Source organism: Hydractinia symbiolongicarpus, chromosome 1 (genome assembly GCF_029227915.1).
Source record: "Hydractinia symbiolongicarpus strain clone_291-10 chromosome 1, HSymV2.1, whole genome shotgun sequence".
NCBI classification, from domain to species: Eukaryota; Metazoa; Cnidaria; class Hydrozoa; order Anthoathecata; family Hydractiniidae; genus Hydractinia; species Hydractinia symbiolongicarpus.
Genome location: NC_079875.1, coordinates 4175126 through 4198745, shown reverse-complemented (window position 1 = coordinate 4198745; position 23620 = coordinate 4175126). Strand labels below are relative to the sequence as shown.

Here is a 23620-nt window from a genome sequence, read left to right as displayed (position 1 = left end):
TCTTCACCTTTATGTTTTGTAAAGACATCCGTTTATCTTCTTCGATTTTAGATTCTGCGAAAAAAATATTACAACATGGTTGAAGATATGAAGGGTAAAATAAGAGTTTATGCGCGTGCACGTCCCTTGAGCAGATCAGAACTGGAACGTGTAAGTATAGTTTTCTATACACAGTAATCTGTTATGAAAGATGACGCATTCAAATGAATTCACAACAATATTTAATAAATAGTCGTTAACCTGTGGAAAAATGCGTTCGCTGTCAGCATATTATTTGCTGTTTGCATCCGCAATGATCCTATGCTTAACCAAACAGATTTTGGCTATTATTATAAACATGTGTGTATCGTTACGGGGTCTACCTCGCGCTATATCAGGAGCGCAATATTGCTGTCATAGTGTCAGCACACACATTTTCAGGTTCCAATTTTACTGCATTGATCAGCTTACCCAATCTGTAGTACTTTAGGCTAAGCTGGCAATATCAGGAATTAAACCCAGACTTTTTACGCGTTACACACTTTCCGTTGACTTGTCTATCAACTAAACTGTCATTATTGGTATGGCATTGTCCCTTCAACATATTTGCATACTTTTTTTATTTACATCATTTTCTTTTGTAGGGTAACCACAACATAGTATCTTCACCAGACGAATATTCTCTTGTGATACAGACGAACCGTGGACCAAAAGATTTCCAATACGATGCTGTGTTTACACCAGATCTCTCTCAAGAAAAAGTGTTCGAAGACACAAATGTAAGTTCATTCAATTTGTCTGTCTCGTTTGTCGTTTCTGATGTCGTGTAATAATCTTTGGAAAGTAAGCAGGCAAGTATAGGAATATCTCAGCCCGAAAGTTACGTAAGTGACAAGTCGGAAACAAGTCAATTTGTAAGATTAATGGTGTTCATGTTGTTTTATAGTTTTGAAAAATTCAATACACTAATTCTATTGAAAATAAAAGAGCTTTTTAAAAAATAGACTTGTTAACCAACTTTTTAAACTCTATAATATAAGTCCAATGTAAATTTTTATACCTCAAGTTCCCTTTAAGTCATTATCTAAGCATTTTTTCCTTACTGGCATGATAACAGACAGTTCTACTAAAATTACCTCAAAACACTTTTGTACGGAAAATTTCCTACTTTTAGAATCTTATCCAATCAGCTGTGGATGGTTATAATGTGTGTATTTTTGCATATGGACAGACAGGCTCTGGTAAAACTTACACCATGATTGGTGATAAAGAACAAAAGTCGCCTGGTATCGCTCCACGTGCTTTTAAAGCTATCTATGAACTAATTGAAGAAAATAAGTATGAAAATTAACTTGTTTGTTTGCTTGTAGGTTTTTTGGCTTGCTTGTTTGGTTGCTTGTTTGAGATCAATTCTGATGGGTATTGGGACCTTAAAATGACGTCCGCTATAACTTTTCCGATACGTAGAGGACTATTTTGATTTTGTACATTTTTCTTAATCATCTTAAATGTAAAACAGGAGTAAAATAAGGGAAGGTTAGTAGAGAAGACAGACAGCGACTGTATGCTTTTCATTGCATTTTCTGCATAATTTTTTCAGGAAAAAGTTTTCATTTACGACGCAAATGTATATGATGGAGCTGTATCGTGACAATTTGATCGATTTGTTTGGTAACAAGAAGGATCCTGCTAGACTTGACATTAAAAAAGATAAAAAGGTTTATTTATTTATTAATTCAATAATGATTTACTCAATAAAAATTTTCATGTATTTTTTTACATTTCTATCATCAAGGGTTCTATGAGATGCGTATTCTTTAGAAACGGTAAATTTAATCATCTGATACGGAGAAGTTAGTTTGGATGATAATTTTTTTAACCAATCAATTGTTGTTGTGTTAAAGTTTTGACAACGTTGCACTGCAACTTTAGTATACCTTCTTCTTTTGAGCTTCCCCAATTATTTTTTTTATAAAGATAGCGCATGTGCACTAGATTTATTATACAAAAGGCAAGGAAAACTTCTGGCCAATCAGAGTTGTAGAATATATTGCAATGTTATTATTATTATATTTACACTGCTTTTGTCGAACAAAACCTAAAACGCGAAATTTGCAAATTTAAAATGACGTTTGCACACCAAGACTGAGCGCAGACACCATGCCACTCCATCATCTATTATTTCTCTGCATTCTTTACATGACTGTACACTTACATCATGAGTGAGATAGTGTTGTAATTTAGGGTATGGTCGTTGTGTCAGGCGCTGTCATCAGAGACGCTACTAATGCTGAAGAATTGATGCAAATATTTGAAGAGGGGTCATCATCAAGACATATTGCTTCAACTAAAATGAATTCGGAAAGTTCCAGGTCTCACTTGATTTTAAGTATCATCATTGAAAGTACAAACTTAACTTCAGGCGCTGTGGTAAAAGGGAAGGTAATGGTGATTTTTAATTTTTATGTATATCTTTTTGTCTGTCTGTCAGTCAAAATGGTAGCCCCGAGTAGCGACGGGCGAATTCCCGTGCATTTTACCGCAGTCTTTCGACTAGTAATAATAAATTTAGCCTTGATTAGTCACCGTTTCATCGACAGTTTTCTGCAGTAGAATGGAGTCTCAGAGGGTTTATTAGAAATATGTTTACTGTCATCTTTTAATTGTTTAAACAAACGTTCTTGTAAATTTGCAGTTTGCACTTCTAGTCAACTATCTCGGGTTTTTTATAATTAATTTTTAATTTATTTATATTTAGCTGAGTTTGGTAGATTTGGCTGGCTCAGAAAGAGCTGCGAAGACAGGCGCCACACCTGAGCAGTTGAAAGTAAGCTTGTCTCGATGTTTAACAATTCTGCTGTTGAATCACATGAAACTTGTATATAAATACTTCAACTATACAATTTAATACATGCAGACGTATCCAAGAAGTATTGTTATTCAAAAAAGAAATTAATTTGAGGAAATACTAACGTATATTTCCATTGTATATTATTCTGCTTGTGAACTTTTGAGCTTGAGTGGTGATTTAAAAGCACTAGTTTATTACTATGTTATATTCAAGAGTAAAGTTGTGTATGAAAGATAAGGGAATACTACAGCCATGATTTTGAAGTTTTACTACTGTATATTCGACACCGTCTTATATACGTATTTTTAGGAAGCTCAATCAATCAATAAAAGTTTGAGTGCTTTGGGCGATGTGATTTCCGCGTTATCGAGTGAACAGTCGTTTATACCATACCGTAATAACAAACTCACGTTATTGATGCAAGATTCTTTAGGTAAACACGTGCACTACTTACTTTTTGTACCGATCAATGATGTATAGTCTGACGTTTATATTAACTTATATCGATCACGTGACCGGTTTGACCAGCTAAAATGTAAACAAAAGAAGAAGAGAAAACAAACATTCGTAAAACTTGAGCACTGTAAAATGTCCAATTAGTTTTATACTAGTTAATTAAAACTTGTGGAAAATGATTTTTTAGTTATTATCTGGAATTGTAGAATTTTAGTCGCATGTTTTATATATGTACTTCCACCGATTCGTTTTTGTTAACTTTCGGTAAGCTGCCTTTAGTTTTTAGTTATAGTTTTATAATAGACGTGCTGTTTCCTTAAATCTCTATTGAGCGGATGATGAAACCTTAGTTCTTATTAGCCTCTTTATATTTCTCTTTATTTTTGTATTCACAGGTGGAAATGCGAAAACGTTGATGTTTGTCAATATTTCACCTGCTGACTACAATGCTGATGAAACTGTGACATCACTAACGTAAGTATGAATTGCTAGAAGCAACCTGGAAACAAAGTAGTGTAGTGTGGTCTGGCTAGCAGGATTTCCGTCTTAAACAAAACTAACTTGTCATTTTTATAGTGTTGCCTTCATAAACTCGTGCATCGTGCAATGTTTCGTAGTTCTGGCCCTTAGATAGATTACATAAATAACAGTAACTCTAAAATTAAGTTGTGCAACGGAGCGTAGTGGCGAAATTATTGTGAAAAGTATCAGTTTTATTTTCCCAAATCTTTTCCCTTGGTGGAAATCGAACTGTTTTTTTATAATACATGGGTAAGAAGTCTTTACAGGGATCCCGTTTATCTTTTTTTTTTTCTTGCCTTAAAAAATATGCTATTCGCGTATGTTTTATTTAGATATGCTTCGCGTGTGAAACTTATCACAAATGATGCAAGTAAGAATTCTGATAACAAAGAAATTGCAAGATTGAAAGGAGTAAGTTTTTTTTGTAATAGACCAGATACCGTTAACGATTTGTGATTTTAAAAGCTACGTTCCTGTAACGATATCTTTTATGTGGACGATATGTTAACTAGCAACGTTATTTTAGATTCAAGGCTTACTACAGTTCATCAGTTTGGTCATTTTGAACTGACAATATACCCTACGATCTGTACTCTGATCACGACGTTACATTTTGCCCGACAAATTCTTTAAGGTCTAGCAACTGCGTGGCAGGAAAAAAGATGCTAGAACTTGCTAAAGGGAGGTCTATTATCGAATGTAGATGGATACCTTCTGATAGATGGTTATTTGTTTGCCTTCGAAAAAATCTGCTAAAAAAGACCTTGCTTCACCTAGCGCCGATATCTTTTTGCCTGCAAATTAGTTTTTATAACCATCTGTATATAGTGAAATTGAAACAGTGCAGTTTTGTGCATTACAATCAAGGTCGTCAGAATTATAAGTTGCAAACGAACACACTATGTGTGACAAAAAGTTACCAACATGCGATTACACACGCCCCTATTTATCAGAATTCTGAGTTGAACCATGCACAGTTAGAATAAGTTATCCGACGAGCCATGACAAAATATTGCATGTACATGTTAAATTGTTATTTGTTTGTTTTTTAAACGTATTGCCGAATGGTTTGTTTGCGGTTGCAATTCTTTTGACAGTGGAGTAAAAAAATATATAGAATAGATAGTGACGTTCGTTGATTATTTTTTGTTATTTTGTAGATTATCTCGAAATTGAAGAAAGGTGAAAAAGTTGATGACGAAGACGAATAAGAGCGAGGTGCTTGGTCACACTACCCTTATTTATTTATTTAAAAACCACATGTTTATATTTAACCATGGTAAACGCACGAAATGTCTATGATGCATGCATAACTTTATTTTTTGTTTGGCGGGGTACAGGTAATGTATTTGTAAATTTTTATCAAAATAGTTAACAGTGTTAAAAACTGAATTTCGGTACGTTGACATAACGTGTTGTAATGGTTTGCGATAGCCTCAATATATTTCACCAATACGCGCTCATTTTCTTAAAACAGAGCTTCTAAGACATGTCTTTTAAATACAGTAAGATATCTACTGGTTTAAGCATCTAAATTATTTGTAGCATATGATTTCTTTTTTGGAAAATGAATATGTTTCTAGCAGTATGTTTATAAAAAAAATCACACAACGAATGATTTGTTAGAAGCTTTAAAAAATTTATAAAATATAAATTTTGATATAATTATGTGTATAAATAGAAACCATTAATATATTTTTAATATTTTGATCTTATATATATTTTAATCATGATAATTTATATTGTATATTGTAATTTTGCACTGGGAGGATTTTTGATCGTTTTGAATGCTCTTAGAAATTCAAATCAATAAGTAATACCGAAGCTTATCTAGTTATCCAGTTCTGATAACCTTCATATCTCGATTAGTTAGTTACTCTGTATGGCTTCATGTACACATTTTGGATATTTATATCGATATGATTTAGAATAGTCATCTACACATGTATTGTTTGTTTGTTTGTTTTTCCTCAACACATGGCCTTTTTCACCCCCTGACATATGGAACGTTTTTTACTTTTATGATTCTTAATATGACAGCGTTATTTGAGTTAATAGAATTTTTTTCTGAACACGTTGATCAAGTGTAGCGAAAGAGAGAGTGCTTGCTAAAACAAAGGGCGCGGTACATCTGAAAGTGGATAGATTAAAATGATACCTAAAAATGGTGGAACACTAATATTGTTTTTTTTTTGTATTTCCGCACAAACTTGTCAACGAGATAATTTATTTTCATGACGTAATTGCATAATTGCAGTAACGGCTAAATCTAAATAATGCAAAATTTAACGGCATACTCCACAATATACTCCGTGCATTAAATCCAGGCTACCAAAATCTTTGAACGGTCTAGGTTAATTCATCGAATATTCTAGCTCATTGAAGTTCTCGTTAGGTGGAATACAAAACAAGTTTTGAATACATGCCGTTCATACTAATGTTTACGTCATCAACGTATTTCGCACGCAAAACGCTTTGCGTTTAATTTTCGTACTAAATCTGTTTTCAATAAAATGGCCGTAAAAGGTTTTGTCAATAAAATCAGACTTTTATTTTAATCACAATTCCGTTATAAAGCAGAAACTTTTTTTTCGTGTGAAAAATATTTTTTAATTTTGTATGAAACTTTTTTTTACAAGGGATGTTCCAAAACATACTTTCGCGAAGAGTATCCTTCTACCACAAAACGCTAGTCCTGGGAGGGAGGTTAAAATAAAAGTAGAAAAAAATTGTTTTGACCCTTACTGTCTGATATCTTTAAGGTTGAAGGTTGTTGGTAAATTTTAGCTTTAAGTGGTAATATCAAAAGCGTGAAAGAAATCGTATAGAAAGATTCAAAATTTCCAGTAGTTTTATCCAGAAATTATTTTTAGGGAAGAAATTGTTTGCAAAAGAAAATATTGCAAGAATTTGTAAATATGATTTCAAGAATTGTGCAAAACGCGGAATAAAAAATTGCGAATGCGCACATTTTAATTTAAATTTCAAGATAATAGATCGCGAATTAGTACCTTAAATAGCTATTGTTTTGCTTATATTCCATGTCTAAAGTGAATTTTGTACTAATTTTACGTGAATATTGCAAACAAGTTGAAAAAAAGTAAAATGCAGAATAAAACATCTTTGTTTGAAAAAACCAGGTATCAATTATTTCTTTCTTCCGAATTCGTTTCTTCCGGTAAGGTATTACGATTGTAATCGAACTTTCAGGATTACATGATTTTTCGTATATACAAATTTCAAGAAATGTTTTCCATTTATTTATAAAAATATTAGCCACAGTGTTATAAGGATGTATACGTATAAAAACTCAAAATACTCACTCTATATATCGAATTGTCGTGATTTTATACTACTGAGCATATAAAAATTAAAATACTTTATTTAAAGTTCAAATGCACCCTTATCATGCTCGGAGTTAGTGTTTCACATGTTCAGTGTCGAAATGTTGTTGTTGTTGTTGTTTTAGAGAGAAAAAACTTTAAAATTTCTACGAAAGTTTGTGCTCTTCAAATAAAAAAAAATCAAGGTGAATTAAAATTAGGTGGATACGAAAGATAAAAATTCAAGTTATAATAGACGTTGAAAAATCTTCAATAAAAACAGTCATATTAAAAATCAGTTGTTAGTCAAGTATAACCTAATGGCATTCTTTTTAAGCAGAATCAATGTTATCTACTACCTGCTTGATGCTTCTCTTCAATTTTGAAAAATGAACGACTCTTTAATGATATCCACCAAAAATATTAGGATTTGTTTGGTTCATAGCATTGTAGCTATACCCACGAGTAGGAGGCTTATTGTAATCGACACCTGAAAATGTTTTCGGTCTATAAGGATCATTGCTAAAGTTATTATTACGTTGATTTGTTTTTACTCCACGTTTCGATAAGGGTCTGTTTTGATTGTTATTCATGTCTCTCGGTGACGTGTATCCTTCATATCTCGGACTAACATAACCTGTCGTACTAGCAAACGAATTTTTTGTTTTACTGCTTGGCGTTGAGCGCCCATATGATGAGCCCACTCTGTTATTCTGTCTGCTAGGTGCATTCCAATATTGACTTACGTTTGACTTAGATTGTTGCTTCTTAGGCTGGGGCGATTTATATGCATCTAGAGCTTTCTGTTTTGGTGGCTTAGGTCTGTTTACAATTGTGGCGCATCTTGGAATATGTCTTTCTGCTACTTCTGGGTTAAATCTCCTGTCACAATGTTGGCAATAGACGTAATCTGGATTCAACGAGGGGGGAGGTGGTGGCAGATCAGAAGCTTTACCGCCCTTTGCCATATGTGCAGTAACCTTTTTAGCATTTCTGATTGATTTTATAAAATCCTCGTGTGTTTGCCTCCAGTTAGATTTGGGAGCAGCAGGTTGGCTCTTTTGTTTATTTTTGGTATAGAACTGAGCTGCTTCTGTTCCTGCCAACCTTTGCTTTGAAGCATCAAAAACCTTTTTTGGTTTTGTTGCTATTTTTTTGCAAACAGTTTGGTGCTTAGCTATGCGGTCTGCAGCAAAACGACGATTACAGAGAGGACACTCAACCAAATCTTCCCTCTCTTGTTCATTTGGGTCAACATTATAAGTGGGATAGTTTGTGGTTGCAGGGGGCTCTTGGGTATTTGTTTTGGATAATTTTCTATTTATTGATTTCTTGCGATGTTTTTGAGGTGCGGCTTCATCGGGTGAATCAATGTCATAAGTGGCATGATTTACATTATTCTTAGAATCAGCCTCCGCATCTTTTTTGTCAGAATTTGAAGGACCTCTTTGTAAGGTTCTAGTTCTAGGCCTTTCTACTTTCTGCAGAGGGGGATCTTTATGTTGAGCTTCGCTTTGAACTAATCTTTTTGTCATTTCTTCATTGCATTGCATTAGGTGAGCTTGAATATTTGAAACAGATACTTGTTTCTGACATAATCCACATAACATTGTAGGACCACCATTTGAGTTTTCTTTTGAGGTTTCCTTTACTTTTTGGTTAGAGGTGCGGTGCTTAGACAGAGTTTCCGACTTAGCATTAGAAGGCTGCTGCTTTGGGTTAATTTGTTGATTAGTGTGAGCAAGAGGAGCAGTTCTACCCTTTGTCACCGTTCTTGGGCGAGCAGCTGCAGGTTTATCCGCTGTGCAAGAGCGTTGATGCACAGGTAATCGTTCAGGATAAAATGTCCTACCACAAAATTCACAAGGAATTAGCTGTTCCTGAGCTGCCTTAAATGCCATTTCATTCATCTGATCTACTGCATTGCCATCTCCAGATGATAAAACACTATAATCTGGCTTTGTTGGCATTTTTCGACGCAAGTGTTTTGGCAGCTTTTTGTTTTCTGCTTTCCACTTTTTAATACAGGATGGTTCATGTATACTTATGGATTTAGTCCCATATTTCCTTCCGCATAAATAGCAGATAACATACGGAGGAGGTTTCGGAGGACCAGATCTATTCTTGTTAAAGTTATTATCGTTATTAATTGCACCAAAATTCATCTTTTCTTCGTGTCAGGTAAAATAAATAACTGCCAGGTCAAGTTATATTTCTAATTAAAACTGAAACTTTACACTTTCAACACATGTATTAAGATTTCTATATTTAATCTATGGTTTTCAACACAGGCTAGCTATAGATACATAATCTATAATTAATCGTTGGCTGATATTCAATGTTCGGGAAACTTAGGAACCACCATATTTGTTTACAAAAGTTTTCTGTCTCCGTTTGACGACGAAAATTCGTGCTCCCCAGTACACCAGAAATCAAAACAAAATGGCGACCACATGTGTTTTTGAAGGAAGACTGATAAAGCAAGCTTGGTGTTTCCAACAGTACTTTTTTCGAGCATTTCGTAGCTATAATCGGTAACATTCTTTTTTTAACTCATATTTTTTTAAAATTATATTAACGGTGCATCTATTTGAGCTTTAAAAAGAGATAGCTACAAGCTCAGAAGCACATACTGACAGTCAGGTACAGTCAGAGGGAAATCCTCTTAATTAGGTATCGCTTAATTTGGAGATCTCCCTAATAAGCTATATCATACAGCTTAATTAGGTGACATACATCTAAATTAATTGAATTAATTAAAAAAATTTTCTCCAGATTTCTCGAAAAATTTTAGCAGAATCACCGCTGCAGCTCTTATATCGCCAGTTCGACCACTAGCTACATACATTATAAAAAAGAAGAGGGTGCCGATAAGCCACAAACGCCCGCATATATACGGGCGAGTTCGGGCGACTTTTCAAATAAAATTGGCAGTTGTCCCCCGCGAAACCGCCCGCACTTTCCCAAACTCACCCGGAACATTCCCGAAATGCAATTCCTTGTAAAAAACCATGTGGAGGATGGTTGGGAAGAAGGCGCTTGATGAGAAAGGAGTTAATAAAGTTTATATGTAAGCTATTTATAAAGTAAACTTGTTCAAAAACCATCAAAAACAGTTCTTCTAACAACTTCGCTACGAAATAGTAAGTTTATTTTAATTTTTATAGTTTTTTTGAATCATATATTAGTGTCTGTTTTTTTTTTCTTTCGGGCATTGTTCGGGTCTATGCGGGTTTTTTCGGGCAAATACTTGAATTTTTTTCAAAACGCCGAACTCGCCCGAAAACGCCCGCACTTTTTACGGCGTATGCGGCTTATCGGCACCCTCGTTAAAAAAGAGTGGTATTTCCAGCACCCCAGGGTAAAAAAAATATGGAGTAAAAACAATGTTTCATCGTAGAAATAGTCTATTTAAGCATCCTGGCGCCTGGCAGGCGCTTGAAGAGAAAGGAGTTAGTAAAGTATATATATAAGTTATTTATAAAGTAAACCTTTTTTTAAGAACTCGCTACCACATAGTAAGTTTATTTTAATTTTTATAGTTTTTTAAATCATATTAGTGTCCGTTTTCTTTTTTTTTGGGGGGGGGGGCATTGTTAGGGCGTATGCGGGTTTTTTTTGGCCGAATACCTGAAATTTTTTTTAAAACGCTAAACATGCCAGCACTTTTTACAGCGTATTCGGCTTATCGACACTCTCGTTAAAAGTTGTGTACATCTTAACTAAGCTGTAAAACTCCCAATTAGACAGTATCATACATCCTAATTAAGCTGACATCCAAATTAGGCTACAGGATTTCCCTGACTGACAGACCTGCAAGAAGACTGTACTTTACAGGGCTGTGAATAAATTTACCCGATGCTGACTCTGTTTCTTGTGTCGTACAGGGAAATTTTTAATAAGGAACAATATTACGATAATCCCTTATTTGTATTATTTTAACCCCGGATTTGTATAGATAACTTGCCAATGTTTACAAAAGTTAAAAAAGTTTGCGTTTTTGTTGCACATGCGCAAGCATTTCTGTAGGTAGAAAATATAAACAACAGACCAATGTAATTAAATAAATCCATCCAAAAAAGAAATATTTGTTTAAAATTCTTGAAATTTTTTTTATAAAAAATATATATAATAGAGTGGGTTCAATAGCTGACAAAATATTTTTTTAAAAATTCTTGGAACCCTCATAAAAATTTGTTATTAAATAAATTTTAATCAACTCTGTGTGGATTACATACTTGGTGCTGTCCTTTAAGTACCTCGTTAACAGTTTTTTATCCACACTAGAGGTTTGGAAATAGTAGACCTAAGAAATCTCTACATTAAAAAAAAATGGCACCTTAATATGGCCACAGACATTTTTGGTGGGTTTTAATGCTTTAAACACTCCAAAGTTTTAAGAATAAATATTGCAATAAACAACCCGTCGTTATTGTTTTCTTTGACATTGTTCATTTGTCTATCTTTAATAGTGAGAAAACAACCACATGGTTGGTCACATGATAAAAGTGGAGCCCGGGTAGTGGATAAACTGAGCTAACAGGGTTTAGAGGACTGGAAATAAATATAAAGCATTTCAGACATGTTATCTGTTGGCATATAAGAACGTTCAATTACCCCTATTGCAGATTATACTATTGATGACCATAAAAATGTCTATTAAGCAAAATAATTATATAGTGGCTGTTTTAGGGCAAAGTGGCCGGGAAAGGGCGATTATGGCTAAGTTTTTGTTTTCTCTGTGTACCCAAGGTTTATTTGTGCCGTACACGTGATAAATAGCCATATTGGCGCACAAACATACCTTTTCTTATCAAGACCAGACGATAGTTGTTTGGTAACTATTAATAAACAATCATTCTCCATAAACAGCCAAGCTTGCACAACAAATCTTATAGAATGGCTATTTATTTACAACAGGAACAACACATTTTGACCCAGGTTGTCCAGAGATATTGTTTATATTTTTTAGAATATTGTTGGCAAAAGGAGAGCATGAATGCAAGAATGATTCTGCAAAGAAACCAGTTTGGTATTACAATAACAAGGGGATCAGACGTAGGAAAATCAATCAGGTACAGAGATATTTTGATTTTTAAATTTTGTGACTTTTGATTCTGGGAAGTCTGCACAGGTTGAACAGAAATTGGCTACTAATAGGAGGCAGTTGTAGTTTTGTGCAAGAACAATTTTTAAAACTGAAATGCGTTTTTGAAAATTTTAAATTTGCAAATTATAGAACTCTTAAGTATAAGTAACAGGAAGTGTTAACGTCCTTTGGGGATTCCATCCAAATGGCTGGCTTTTTTTCCTCTCTGCTAGAAATACATATAGAATATTATCTTGCTTGCGTGCTTCAAAGACAACTGATGATTTGTAAACAGTTCCAAATCGGCTGACCACACCACATTTAAAGTGCGCCAGAGTGGAGACTTAACCTGTAACCTTATGATTACAAGTTGACAGCAGTACTAGTATACCATCTCTGGTTGGAAAATTTAAATTAATTATTAAAAATAAAAAAATTATTTATAATAGTATAATTAAAATAATTATTAATTTGGACTAGGTCTTTTATTGACTTTGGTCTTTCTGTTAACATTTATGATTAGTTCTAGCTGTAATCATAATGAAGTAAAGAGACATTTTATACCTAACTGCTGTATTTCTTTGCTGGCCAATCTATATTGTTATTTATATTATTATTATTATTTATACAAACCCATTATTTTTGATCAAATTTTAGTTGATTCGAAATTCATTGTCAACTGAATCTGAAAAAGATTTATCAACAGACGAAAACCACATGAAAAAACTGCTGGATTTGTTTAGCTCGTATGATTTCACAAAAAAAGAAATTCAAAAGATGCTCTACAACAAACCAAGGGTTCTTCAAGTTTCTAAAAATAAGCTACAAAACCGTTTTCGTAGCTTTATACGTCTTGGAATTCCTAAAGATGTTGTGAAGGAGATGGTAATGGAATGTCCTAGTTTGTTGTTGCTGGATGATCAGATAACCATACAAAGTCGAGTATGTATTTCGTTTTGTTATTAAAGGGAAACCAAGATATAAAATGTTGTTGGACTTTTTTTTATAGAGCTTAAAAAGTTAGCTAACAAGTCTTTTTAAATTTTTTAAAAAGCTCTTTTCGTTTTCAAGATATTCACACTTAAAGAATTTCAGATTTAATTATGTTGCATAAATTATGATGTCATATTTAAGTAATAGCAAATTTTGACATTTTTTGTTATCAGTAATTTTAGACCTGTTAGGTATGTGCATTCAAACTTTATCAAATCAAAGATATTATGAAGGTGAATTGACTAACACAATTTTTTTTGCCAAAATGACACTGGTTTGCTCGTCCTAGGCCTCCTAATTTTTTTTCCAATGACCCAATAACTCAGGATCTACAAAGCTTGTATAACCCCTATATTTTTACTCACAAAATTTGATTGCAAGCCGACATGCAGGTCCCAAGTTATGGTGTCGTCAGCCAAGAATAAAGAGGCCTGGGACGATCAAACAAGTGTCATTTTCGCAAAAAAAAATATTGTAATCAATTTCTCAACTTTTTAAGCTCTATGATATAAGTCTAACATCATCTTATGCCTTGGGTTCCCTTTAAGCCACGAAATTTAATGGTAACAATCGTTCTGTTACTTCTAACTTTCAAATAGCTGCCAAAATGAAAACAAACTCAGGCTTTGAATTGTTTTCGAGCTAAGAACAACCTGAGTTTAAATTTTCACATCAAACAAGAACAAATTAAGGATATAATTTCTCGTACTTTTTGCATAGATTTTTTTCTAAGTTAGAGTAACTACTAAATGTTGCTTACATTGAGACGATTAATCATTATCACAATTACTGTGGAAAGTTTATCATTTCTTGAACATGATAGTTTAGTAGGCGACGTTTCGGGAGATCCTTCTCCCATTATCGGGCAAAGTAAAATGATGTTGTGCATGTATTTATATAATTGTAGAGGATCGAAATTCATAAAAATTAACCAATCAGAAACGAGCTCATAATTGCAGTTAATTACGGTCATTAACATGTTCGGACCTAGATGTAGGCAACCACTTCTTCTTCTGTAAGGCTGGTAACCAAATTTCAGGAAGCTGATACGAGATGCTGTTTATGTGTTTGTTACGTTCTACACTGTTGATGGTTTCTTTAATCTTCCTGGCCGTTGTTCTGGATTCTCTGTCAATGATTTTCTTCTCGTCCCAATTAAACTGATGACTTCTGCTCCAGCTGTGGTCCGCAATTTCGTTTTTCTTCACATCTCCGTTTCTCACTGCGCGCATATGTTCTTGTACTCGTTGCTTAAACTTTCTTTTTGTTTCGCCTATATACACTGCATCACAATCTTTACACGAGATTTCGTAAACAACATTGCTTTGTTCTTCCAGGTGTATTTTATCTTTCGGTTTAGACAAAGTGCTTCTTAGGGTGTCTTTAGAGTTAAGAATGCATTTGATCTTGTGTTGCCTTAAAACTCGACGAAGGATCTTGCTGGTACCTGGTACGAAGGGTAGAAATGCTGATGCGACAATTTTCTCTGATATTTCCTTGTTGTCTCCGTTGCATCTTCTCTTCATTTTATTTTCTACTTGCGTGATGGCTTTATGACTATATCCATTTGCGATTAATGCATTTCTTACACGTCGAATTTCTATTTTCCTCTCCTGTTTGTCACTGACTACGCTGTTGGCACGATTCAGTAATGAAGATATGACACTTTCATTTCAAGATTCCTGATGGTTGGATCGAAGTTAAGGTGTGTTGGTTTACGATACACTGAAACTGAAATGGAACCGTTCTTGCGTTTGACCAAAGTGTCCAGAAAAGCGATACTTTTATCGTGTTCAAGCTCAATTGAATTTGATTTGTCGATGTAGGCCGTTGATGTGTTCATGGGACTCTTCTAGATTAGATCTTTTGATTATGACGAATACGTCGTCAACATATCTTTTCCAAACCTTTGGACGTCTGTCTGATGTGACTAATGCTGTTGTCTCGTGTGCTTGCATGTATATTTCTGCGACTACTGATGATGCAGGGCCCCCCATGGCAACTCCGTCTGTTTGAGTGTAGAAGTTCTTATTAAACAGATACCATGTTTTGGTTAGAACAAGTTCTACCAAACGCAGTAAATCCGGTACTGGAATCTCCGTCTTTTCACCGAATGCAGCATCGTATCAGCATTGTATCAGTAATATTTTTCATCTAAACAAGATAGTTTAATCTTGAACTTGCCGACAGTATTGTGATTATTAGTATGACATCTACTTTATAAGATAGTGTTACAAAATTGAAATCAAACAATATTTTTCCAGTTTCGCTTAATGTAATCTCCTCAAGGATATACATGCGAAAATTTAATGAATTAAAATACTTCTCTATAACTATCTATATTCTCTATGGCCATCTCAACTTTAAAGTTGCAGCTTAAAGACTATAGGAACAATTTATAGTATACACACTTTTCATCTAGCTAATTAATCTTTTTTTTATATTTCAGTTAAATAACTTACAAGGGCTCCCGCTGTTCCCACGGCTTGATCAAAACAAATCGATCTACCTTGCTCAAAAGGCTCCACAACTTTTGCTTTTCTCCGAACGCGCTGAGTTATATGCAAAAGTTAAAAATCTCCTTCAGCTCGGGTTTAACCAGCAACAGTTGTATGAACTAGTGATGAAACATCCTGCACTGCTGACATATAGCAGCGACACTGTGTCACAGAAGGTAGGTTAGAAGGTGATCAGAAGAAAGTTTGTTGTGTATTATTGTAGTTTGTTTGATTCGTGTGGTTTGTTAGAAAGTCCTCATTTTCAACTTCTCTTCAATGGTCCATAGAAATGAAGTAACAAAATAAATGCATTAAGTCCGAAGGAAACAAGTAAGAAGAGTAAAATCTTGTAGCTATTTATGGACTTGACTGTACATCATCATCTTATGTTAATGTAATTTTAGACTATGGATTAAGAGAACGTTTTTTTGAATCTTTTTCATTTTTTTTTTTTTTTGTATTTTAGCAAGGTCACAACTTTTTAAAAGGCGTGGAAAACTGGTGCCAAACGAGAATGTAATTTTTTTTTACACGTTAAAATTGAACAGCAATATAGTTATTACATGCGTGATGTTATCTTCATTAAGTTTTTTTTATTACTTCAGGTCAATTACGTCACTGAAAAGATGGAAGGCAGGCTTGCTTTATTCACAAAATTCCCGCGAGTCTTTTCAGCTTCTCTGCAACGCATAAAAGAGCGTCACTTGTTTTTAGTGGAGGAGGGTTACATGAGAAACACAACTTACATATCGGAGAACAAACTCCGCTCGATCGTATTAACGACCGACAACGATTTTGTTTATCGTGTCACAAAAACGAAGATGAAGGACTTTCGAGAGTTTCAAAAACTGGTTCGAGCCAACGCGATAGATATTGAAGAAGAGAAAGGTGAGAACTTCAGTGATGTTGAAACATACCATGATACAGAGGATCAAAGTGTTGATGAAGAAACAGAAGTAGTTATCTAAATAAACAATTCAAATAAACGCAAGTGTAAATATTCATATAATTATCAAAGATTAATTCAAGCCCTGTGTTTCAACTTTGTACAAATTTCTTTCCTACCAGTCTATGTTTTTTTATATAAGCCAACCACTTTTTCAACAACTGTATTAAAATCTGCAATTTCTAAGCAACTTGCAGTACAATATTGGACTGAAGCAAAAAAACTACTTTTTGATACATGTTTTTTCAACCTCGACCCTGGGGTCCCAGATGTCATAAAGATGCAAGGTGCCCTGGGGACAAGGTTGATGTTTTTAAAACGCATTACCGAATTAAAATTCTATTCAATGATACCACATGTCAAAACATTGTTGTTAACCGCTTTGTAATGTTCTGAGAAGAAAGAATTATTATTTTTGCTCTCAATGGATATCCCAACCTCATTGTCCCCAGTGAGTACTTGTAGGTGCTTGGAAATTATAGACACGATTCCAACGGAGTAGTTAATAATCTTACTCGCTAAACAAACAGAATACAGGGCGAAGTTTAAGCAACAAATTACACATGTAAGATGACATAAAATATAATAAGAAATAAACACTTACTAGAAATATAGTGGCGTAAGCCAAGCCAACTACAAGTGAGAGAAAACTACTGATAATGTAACTGAGATACAGGACAACTCCTGTGATTTGCGAATATAAATTACTGATTCACTCAACAGCGAATGTATTCCTGAAGTTTATGTCCGACCTTGTCGCTACATGCTGAAGACTGCTAGCACAGAAAAAGGATGTGCAAGATGTGCAAAAAAACAGACTCAAGGGGAAAATTTAACTAAAAATATTACCAAAATTACAATCATTCTTATACATAATTAACACGGGACATCACAACACAAAACTAACGAATATAATGCATCTCGTACTCCACCGCAGAGCGAACTCTACAGCAGAGCACAAACGGGACAACACAAGGACAACACAAATTACATAATAAATATAAATTTCAATACGGCAGGAACACATGGCTCCTCTCATGTTCGTGCATACAACATAACCTAATGGCTCCTCGTCGGGAATCGGACTATTCGTTTTCCAGAAGCAAAACTACCTTTGATATCGGCCGTTGCATTACGACTCGAGATCCGCTCATTCGAATGTTCACAATTCTCACTATTCCATGCTTATCTGACACGACGCTCACAATTCTTGCTAACGGCCATCGATTTCGAACCGTAAACATGGTTGAGTCTTTTAATATGACGATGTCTCCAACCTCAAAATTACGTTTAATCGTGTTCCAACGTCGACGTTCCTGAAGGGTTGAAAAAAATTCCTTTCTCCATCTAATCCAGAATTCATTTGCTATGTGTTGAACTCTACGCCATCTTTTCCTCGAATAAACATCAGGTTTCGGAAATTCTCCCGGTGGTGGCAACACGACATCTGACTTCATTGTCAAGATATTTGATGGAGATATTGGTATGAAGCTATTCGCGTCACTGAGGGTATCGACTGTTAGGGGTCTTGAGTTTAATATGGCTTCCGTTTCAATGAGGAGGGTGTTTAATGATTCATCATCTAAACTTGAACCGTGGGTCTTTAGCAATGAGGTTAGAATTTGTCTGGCTGATCTTATCTGCCTCTCCCAGACTCCTCCCATGTGACTGGCTGCTGGTGGATTGAAGTTCCATATCCAATCAGTGTTTAACTCGTTTAGAAAAAACTTGATTTTTTCATGATCCATTTCTAAAAAAGCTCGTTTTAATTCATTATCACTTCCAACGAAGTTACTCCCATTATCAGATCTTAGATACCTTACGTTTCCTCTTCTGCCAACAAAGCGACGAAGGGCCAAAATAAACGTATCAGTTTCTAAACTGCTTGCGATTTCAATGTGTACAGCTCTGCTAGACAAACATGTAAACAATACACCATACCTTTTCATCTCGCTTCTCCTTACCTTGATCAAGAATGGACCAAAACAATCTAATCCGCAATAACTGAATGGTGGTGCTTCGTTGAACCTTTCTTTTGGCAAATCGGCCATCTTTTGCTCTCCAGCACGTCCTCTTAAACTCCTACATATGGTGCACTTATGAATGACCTTTCGTGTTAAAGCATTTATATTCACGATCCAAATCCCATAACTTCGTACTTTGTTGATGGTTATTTCTCTGCCCGCATGTGCGACGTTCTGATGGCAATATCGAATAATCAACATGGATGTCTGGCTCTCTTTCGGCATGATGATAGGATGCACATGTTCTTTATCTAGCCCAGATCGTTCGATTCTTCCTCCTACTCTTAACAGGCCTTGTGAATCAACAAAGGGATTAAGTTTCGACAATTTGTTTTTAACATTGATTTTCCCAGACAACAAATTTCGCAATTCCGTTTCGAAATACTTTTCTTGAGTCAGTTGCATGATTTTTCTTTCAGCGCATTTCAATCGTTCTACGTCGATGATACCTTTCGTGGATGCATCGCCGGGTTTTATCGTTTTGATTCTATCTGCAAACAGAAGGATCCACGCCATTACACGCTTTATTTTCTTCCAGCAAGACATGCGTTCTTCAAGCGTGCTCATCAGATCATTTGTGACTAGGCAAGCGTTTACTTTCACTTTCTTAACCTCCGGGTCGTTTTCGTCTACTTCTGCGGCGTGTTTGGATAGTTTCCAACTAGACTGATCATTCCACAAGAACTCTGGTCCTCTAAACCACATTTTAACTTGTTTGTCTTTGGAAGCATCTGATCCTCTTGACGCTATGTCGGCCGGATTTTCGTTCGACGGTACATAATTCCAATCGTCGATTTTGCTGTTGCTTCTGATAATCTCGATCCTAATAGCCACAAAAACTTTGAATCTTTTCGTTTGATTCTTTAGATATCCTAAGACGACTTGACTATCAGTCCAAAAATATTCATTAATACATAGTAGTCGCAATTCTTGTCTCAACAAAGAAGCTATCTTAACAGACAAAGTAGCTGCTGTTAATTCTAATCGAGGCATAGATACGAATTTCAAAGGAGCGACTCTTGCCTTACCCATAACCAAGCAAACATGTACTCTGCCACTTTCATTTACTATTCTTAGGTACGTAGCTTGGCCATATGCAAACTCTGATGCATCAGAAAAGTAGTGGATCGAGGAATGAACAATCTTACCAAATTTTTTGGGCTTGAAGCATCGCGGTATTCTAAATCCTTCAAGAGGCTGGATACAGTCTTTCCATCTGTTCCAGTCATTACAATTGTCTTCAGGAACTGGGTCATCCCAATTTAGGCTCATGCTGCACAGTTCTTGAAGGATTATTTTTCCTCTGACTAGAAATGGAGCTATAAATCCCAAAGGATCGTACAACGTGCTCAACATAGAAAGCATACCTCTTCTGCTGTAGGGCGTCTTTTTCAGTTCGATCTTAAATTTGAAGCAATCCATTTCGATATCCCATGTGATACCTAACGTACTATCGGACGGCAGATCCGTATCTCCAGACAATAATTCACAATCAGTAAACCCCGTTTTCCGATCATCTTCAGGTATAGACAATAACACTTCTTTATTATTGCTGACAAATTTTGTTAACCTAAAACCTCCCGCCTTACACATAGAAGTGACGTTTTTCATTAACGAAATGGTCTCACCAAGATTATCTTTTGACTTCAGCATGTCATCGACATAAAAATTCTTCAATAACGTTTCCGCTGCATCAGTTCTAAATTTGCCTTGATTATCTAAGGCAGTTTTCTTCAAGGCATAATTGCTACAACTCGCAGACGAAGTCGCTCCAAAGATGTGGACATTCATTTCGTATTCGACCGGTTTGGTCATTTCTTTATCGCTTTTGTCCCACCAAAGAATTCTCTGAAACGATCTTTGGTGTTCCGTTACAAACACCTGGAAGTACATAGATTCGATGTCAGCCATGACTGCTATGGTTCCTTCTCTAAATCTGTTAAGCACACCTATAAGATGGTTGGTAAAGTCTGGTCCAGGGATCAATTCCTTGTTTAATGATCTACCATGGTATTCTGCTCCACAATCGAAGACTACTCTGATCTTATTCTTCTTTTCATTATAAACTGCATGATGGGGGATATACCAAGACTTCTCAGGAGATGCAGGTAGCACGGCTTTTCTTGCATAGCCTTTATCTATGATGTTCTTCATGAACCTTTGGTATTCAGCTAGGAATTTCGGATTTCGTATAAATCTTTCCTTTAAATGCATCAGTCTTCTCAGCACAACGTTTCTGTTGTCAGGCATCAACAAGTCTTTGTTTCGGAATGGCAAAGGCAGTTCATAATGACTTCCAACCTTGCCTGCTTTTGACTCCATTATGGTTAGAAATGTTTTATCTTCTATTGACATTTCTTCTAGATTAAATTCTATGTTGCTGCGAGGCGACAATCTTGCCTCCGTAAAATCTGAAAGGTACAACTTTTCAAGCATGTTACTAATATGAGTTTCTTTCACACTACTTTTTGATTCAAAATGATGCTTAGCAATTCCGTTGTTTCCTATGTCGTTCACAGCAATTTTATGACAAGATTTGATAGAATAATTATTTTTACCTTCTGACTTGATTGGTCCTACAATGCACCATCCAAGTATGGTTCGGTATGCATATGGGCCACCCTCTTGACTGGGCAGCACATCCACTGGTTCAAGTGCCTTTGCACAATTTGCGCCAATCAACAAGTCAACATCAAACTTCTGGATTCTAAAGTGTGGATAAACCGGTTCCAAGTATTTCCATTGAGATAACTTATCGGTAGTTGCTATATCATCTTTATCTACGGGCAGTTCTCTTCTTGTGTATGCCTTGGGTAACATGAACGGGATATTTTCAAATTGTGTGCTAATGCCTTCAATTATCAAATCTTCTATTGCCTCAGATTTAACAGTTTCTGTTCCGTTAATTGTTTTAATGGCTAATGATGTTTCAGCACCACTGACGTCCTATCTCTTGACTAGATCTGTCGTTACAAACGAAGCTTGGCTGCAATTATCCAGCATGGCTAAGGTAGTCACACTCTTACCAGTAGATTTATGTGATACCTTTACTGGCACTATGCAAAGACTGATAACTTCACCAACGTTTAAAGAATTGCATGATTTTGACAATCCAGTGACATTGCTCTTAACAGATTCCTTCTCTTCGGTGCTTTCTTTGTTTTCTTCCTTATCCTTGGAGTCACTTCTTTTCCTAAATCTAAAGCCATGCAAACCAGTAGGATGGTTTCCTTTACAAATGGTACATTTGCGTCGATGTGGACAGGATTTTGCGTTGTGTTCGTCGGTTATTGGATCGTAACAGCCATAGCATAATCTTTTTCGTCCAAGAAATTTGCTTCTGTCCTCTATGGTATAACTCAGAAACAGTTTACAGTCATCTAAATCATGCTTAGCAGAACAAGCAGGGCACAGCCTTTTAATGTCATTTGACGATCTATAGTTGGTATTCATAGCAAAGCTTTTGTAAGATTTCCTCTTATCAGGTAACTTTTCCTTCGTGTTAGTAAACTGCTTAAGTGCGTTCCTTGAAAATAGCGGATCATTTATCAAGGTAGACTCCTGCTCAATAAAGTCAATGAAATCCTCTAAACTAGGTTCTGAAAGGTGCTTATGACGTTTTATCATAACCTTGCGGTTCCAACGATCCGTCAAAGAACCTGGCAACTTGGAAACGAGAGCACATATGGTATCAGGGGTATCCAACACATTTCAGTCCCTCCCAATTACAATGCTCTGGCACTTTATTAAGAAACTGAAAAAATCTCTGAACCCTTTTGCGTCGTTGAACTTTAACTGAAGCCAATCTCTTATTTCCTTTCTGTAATTAGCTAGAATAATATGGGGATTCCCATACCTTTTTGTCAGAAGTTCAATAGCGTTTTCATAACCAACCTCAGGGGGGTGCTGTATGCAATGTCGAATAAGTTCTCTAGGTTCACCTATTGTAAACTTTATAAGTCTGGTTAACCTGCCTCTGGGATCATCTACCTTTGATTCTACAACCTCCTTAAACATAGCCATAAAATAATTAAAATTTAGTGGGTCTCCATTAAATGGCTCAATGTCAACTTCTGGTGCAGATTGTAGTTTCAACAACTTAAACAAGATACTACTTTCATCATCAACTCTCGAATTCATACCTTCATCTATCCTGCGTTGATACCGCTCTACATCTGGTTGGCTGCGTTGACATTTTTGCACGCGCTTCAGATTTCGGTCCAGGACACCCAAACGTGCTTTGAGTTGAGACACCTCCTCTAAGTTTTTTAACTCTTCCAATTCCAGAGCAAATCTTTGTCTTTCATTTCTGAAATCTCCTTCACTCATACGTTCGGTTTTCTCCACTTTCTTATTAAATCCTTCTTGAAACGATTCGGATGACGCCTTTGTGTGGGACTTGCTAGACGCTCTATCCTTTCGGCTATCGTGCGATTTCAGACTTTCACATTCTTGCTTTTCTTTCAACTCTCTAATTTGGTTGATGGCACGATGTTTGAAATCAAATATTTTTTCGTCTTTGTCGTCGTACCAATTTTGATCATCGCGCCTCTCTTCATCAGTAAAGAGTGGGACGCATTGTTCGTGAACATTTTCAAACTTTTTTACCAAGTCGTTGAATCTTAATAGCGTTTCTTCTATCGTCGTTATGCTCCGAAGCCCACTAAGTTGTCTATTTCGGACGACCTTCTCATCAATCGCCTGAATATTCTTTCTCGTTCTTCTAACAGACACTGAAGTTTAAAGGATTTTCCTTTTTCTGTTAGTTTGACAACTCTTCTTTCTTCGTCATCATTAACGGGAGATGCTTCAATCTCTGGTCGAGTCTCTTTCGTTACTGACATCCTTTTGAATAGCGATTCCAACGAATCCAGTGTTACTTATATTTCTACTTTTGTAGGTGCTTGGAAATTATAGACACGATTCCAACGGAGTAGTT

General features: G+C 35.5%; 4 protein-coding genes across 5 annotated transcripts in view; 2 read left to right on the top strand and 2 right to left on the bottom strand.

The window, feature by feature from the left end:
- The window catches only part of LOC130631490 (early endosome antigen 1-like), a 29841-nt gene extending 24080 nt beyond the window's left edge, over positions 1–5761 (top strand). Inside the window, exons 29-38 of the mRNA XM_057444401.1 lie at positions 52–150; positions 624–758; positions 1154–1317; positions 1580–1697; positions 2224–2421; positions 2738–2806; positions 3140–3263; positions 3682–3760; positions 4141–4219; positions 4969–5761. Coding sequence (XP_057300384.1) covers positions 52–150; positions 624–758; positions 1154–1317; positions 1580–1697; positions 2224–2421; positions 2738–2806; positions 3140–3263; positions 3682–3760; positions 4141–4219; positions 4969–5019 — 1116 coding nt within the window. The 3' untranslated portion in view covers positions 5020–5761. The remainder of the gene's footprint in view (positions 1–51; positions 151–623; positions 759–1153; positions 1318–1579; positions 1698–2223; positions 2422–2737; positions 2807–3139; positions 3264–3681; positions 3761–4140; positions 4220–4968) is intronic.
- Positions 5762–7292: 1531 nt separating this feature from the next.
- Positions 7293–9312, bottom strand: LOC130631548 (uncharacterized). Its single transcript, XM_057444405.1, has one exon. It carries the CDS (start codon positions 9294–9296, stop codon positions 7533–7535), a length of 1764 nt encoding a protein of 587 aa, XP_057300388.1. The 5' UTR covers positions 9297–9312; the 3' UTR covers positions 7293–7532.
- A 111-nt stretch (positions 9313–9423) lies between these two features.
- LOC130631699 (transcription termination factor 3, mitochondrial-like) lies at positions 9424–17082 on the top strand. 2 transcript variants are annotated; one of them, XM_057444419.1, is made up of 6 exons: positions 9424–9665; positions 12104–12206; positions 12878–13162; positions 15663–15887; positions 16178–16227; positions 16317–16556. In XM_057444419.1, exons 1-6 carry the CDS (start codon positions 9574–9576, stop codon positions 16402–16404), a joined length of 843 nt encoding a protein of 280 aa, XP_057300402.1. In that variant the 5' UTR covers positions 9424–9573; the 3' UTR covers positions 16405–16556. The 2 variants fall into 2 exon arrangements, with proteins under 2 accessions (XP_057300402.1, XP_057300401.1); XM_057444418.1 differs by lacking the exon at positions 16178–16227 and having other exon boundaries at positions 16317–17082.
- A 451-nt stretch (positions 17083–17533) lies between these two features.
- LOC130641242 (uncharacterized) lies at positions 17534–23525 on the bottom strand. Its single transcript, XM_057448352.1, has 5 exons — positions 23410–23525; positions 22411–23302; positions 21708–22347; positions 17770–21599; positions 17534–17602 (listed from the first exon to the last, which is right to left on the bottom strand). Exons 1-5 carry the CDS (start codon positions 23523–23525, stop codon positions 17534–17536), a joined length of 5547 nt encoding a protein of 1848 aa, XP_057304335.1.
- Positions 23526–23620: the final 95 nt, after the last annotated feature.